At 36.0% G+C, this 2,500-nt stretch overlaps 1 protein-coding gene across 1 annotated transcript in view; it reads left to right on the top strand.

Annotated features, from left to right (window-relative positions):
- msna (moesin a) overlaps window positions 1-2,500 on the top strand; it is a 31,656-nt gene that overhangs the window by 16,551 nt on the left and 12,605 nt on the right. The window contains exon 3 of the mRNA XM_034300749.2: window positions 886-981. Within this exon, the coding sequence (XP_034156640.1) occupies window positions 886-981 (96 nt within the window). The remainder of the gene's footprint in view (window positions 1-885; window positions 982-2,500) is intronic.

A 2,500-nucleotide genomic window follows, 5' to 3' on the forward strand; every position in this document is an offset into this window, starting at 1 on the left:
AGTGATGTTAGCTAACTACTAGGCTAACTAGCTATTTAGCTGTTTATGGTTAGCGACCTTTGTGTAATGCTAGCCAGCTGGGCTTCCTGTTGTAGTGCTAGCTAGCTTATTTAATAGCATGCTAACACAAGAAAGCTAGCTTTGAGTTGTGTTGTGAGTGAGAGAAACATACGGTGATGAAAAATGTGTTTACTGAGCACGTATATACACAGCTGGCATTTTCACGGTGTCTCACAGGTTCAGCCCATCCCCCAGCCTCACACACACACACACACACACACACACACACACACACCACTCTCTCTCTATCTCTCTCTCTCTCTCTCACAGTGTCTCTTGCTTTCTATTTCTCTTCGTTTGCAGACAAAACACACAGTGTGTGTATGTGTGTGTCTGTGTCTGTGTGTGTGTAAACACTTCTACCGTGACTTGGCACACACACACACACACACACACACACACACACACACACACACACCTCACCCAGAAACCACCTTACTGACAGGACCTCTCATTTTCCATATTTTCCACACACACAGTCACTTCAGCACAGATTCCTGTGAAACAGCAGTGACGGTACGACTGATAGAGACTGTCCCACACTGATACCCTTCTCTTAACCAACACACACACACACACACACACACACACATATCCCCTGCAAAGCTGTTACACAGTTGTGTTCTGAGTCACAGCTTCCTGTCTTGCAGCTAAAGGGTGGAGCATCTTTACTTCTCTCACATATATATATATTTTTTGTATTTGTGTTCATATTTCATACAAAACCCTGCATATGTATGTCTGAGTACACTATTAAGTAATTTATTTCTATTTATAGCTATACATATGTGTTCTGTGTGTGTGTGTGTGTGTGTGTGTGTGCAGGTGGTGAAGACCATCGGCCTGAGGGAGGTGTGGTTTTTTGGCCTGCAGTACCAGGACACCAAGGGCTTCCCAACCTGGCTCAAACTCAACAAGAAGGTGTGTGTGTGTGTGTGTGTGTGTGTGTGTGTCGCAGGATGTTTTGCAGGCCTAGCATTTAACGCTTGAGTGTAAATTTCATCACGAGGGTAAGAAAGTGTGCCAGAGCATCGAGAACTGCAGCAATAAGATTCACTTAGAATAAATGATATAAAATGCATAAGTTAAATATTCACACACATGAAATATGCAAAAATATGCAAATACCCACAAAATAATAACAATAATAATAACCTTTTTTTATATAGCGCCTTTAAAGAGCCCTCTCAAAGTGCTTTATATAGAAGTATATAAACATGTAACAAAAACAGTTGATAAAATACAATTCAATTATTAATAACAATAATAGTAATAATAATAATTAAATAACAAAATCAAAAACAACAAAAACAAAGTAATCAAGTAAAAGCAATCCTAAAGAAATAAGGATTAAGAGAAGATTTAAATACGCTAAAAGACTGGGCTTCTTAAAATAAACATAATTATACTTACTTGTTGTTGTGCATGGGCAAAATAATGCAGTTCTTTTTATTTTTATCTTCTTTTTTCTGCTCTACTTTTAAGTCCTTCGATTTCTAAAGAGATTCTGTATTTCTGAGGAGATTCCAGAAACCGGAAGACGAGAATTTATTCATTATTTTTCTCTTCGTTCTTTATATCCTCTGAATGATGCTTTCTGCAAAATAAGTGCACAGAGAAAAGATTTGTTAGATTTAAAATAGATTTTTTTAAAATAAAAAACAAACATACAGAATGAGGAAGTGATCATCAGCACATCTGAGCCCTAATATCAAACAAATCACCTTCAGTAATTCACATATATTAATTAAAATATATTAATTGAAACATGGCTTTATCTGAATACTTGTAGAAAAATTACTCAAATAGGATTAATTTTTATAAACCTCTGCTTCAAAAAGCTCCTATTTAAAAAAACGTACATTTAAAATTCTGAAAGCTGAGTGTTTAGCTTCATAACAGATAAAGTGATGCTTAATGTCGGCATTTCTGACTCTTTGTTAGCTTTGAAATAATTTTTTTTTTAAAATTAACAAAAATTACAACATAGTTTACATGCCAAATCTTTAGTGTAAGTAATTAGTCCGTGTACGAATAAGAGTTTTACGTGTATATGTGTGAAATAAGGAATATAATATTACAACATGTGCACTGTTATCACATATTAATCTACATAAATTATAAATATAAATAAAAACGATAAACTCAGATAACTGTCTTACTGACTGACATACGGTTCGCTCTTATATGTAATATGTAAATGAAATGAGTAATAGTTAGTGACTAGAGAAGGACGAGAGACAGAGATAGAGAGAGAGAGAGAGAGAATGTGTCAGCATTTTTGCAAACCCACACATCACGTACACACACACACACACACATCACGTACGCACACACACACACACACACACACACACTCTAATCTGCATTTATGAGAAGCCACAACTGCAAGAGATGATGAGCGGAAAAACAGATGAGAGAGAGAGAGAAAACAGGAGAC

The sequence above is a fragment of the Pangasianodon hypophthalmus genome, chromosome 27 (assembly GCF_027358585.1).
Source record: "Pangasianodon hypophthalmus isolate fPanHyp1 chromosome 27, fPanHyp1.pri, whole genome shotgun sequence".
Lineage (NCBI taxonomy): Eukaryota > Metazoa > Chordata > Actinopteri > Siluriformes > Pangasiidae > Pangasianodon > Pangasianodon hypophthalmus.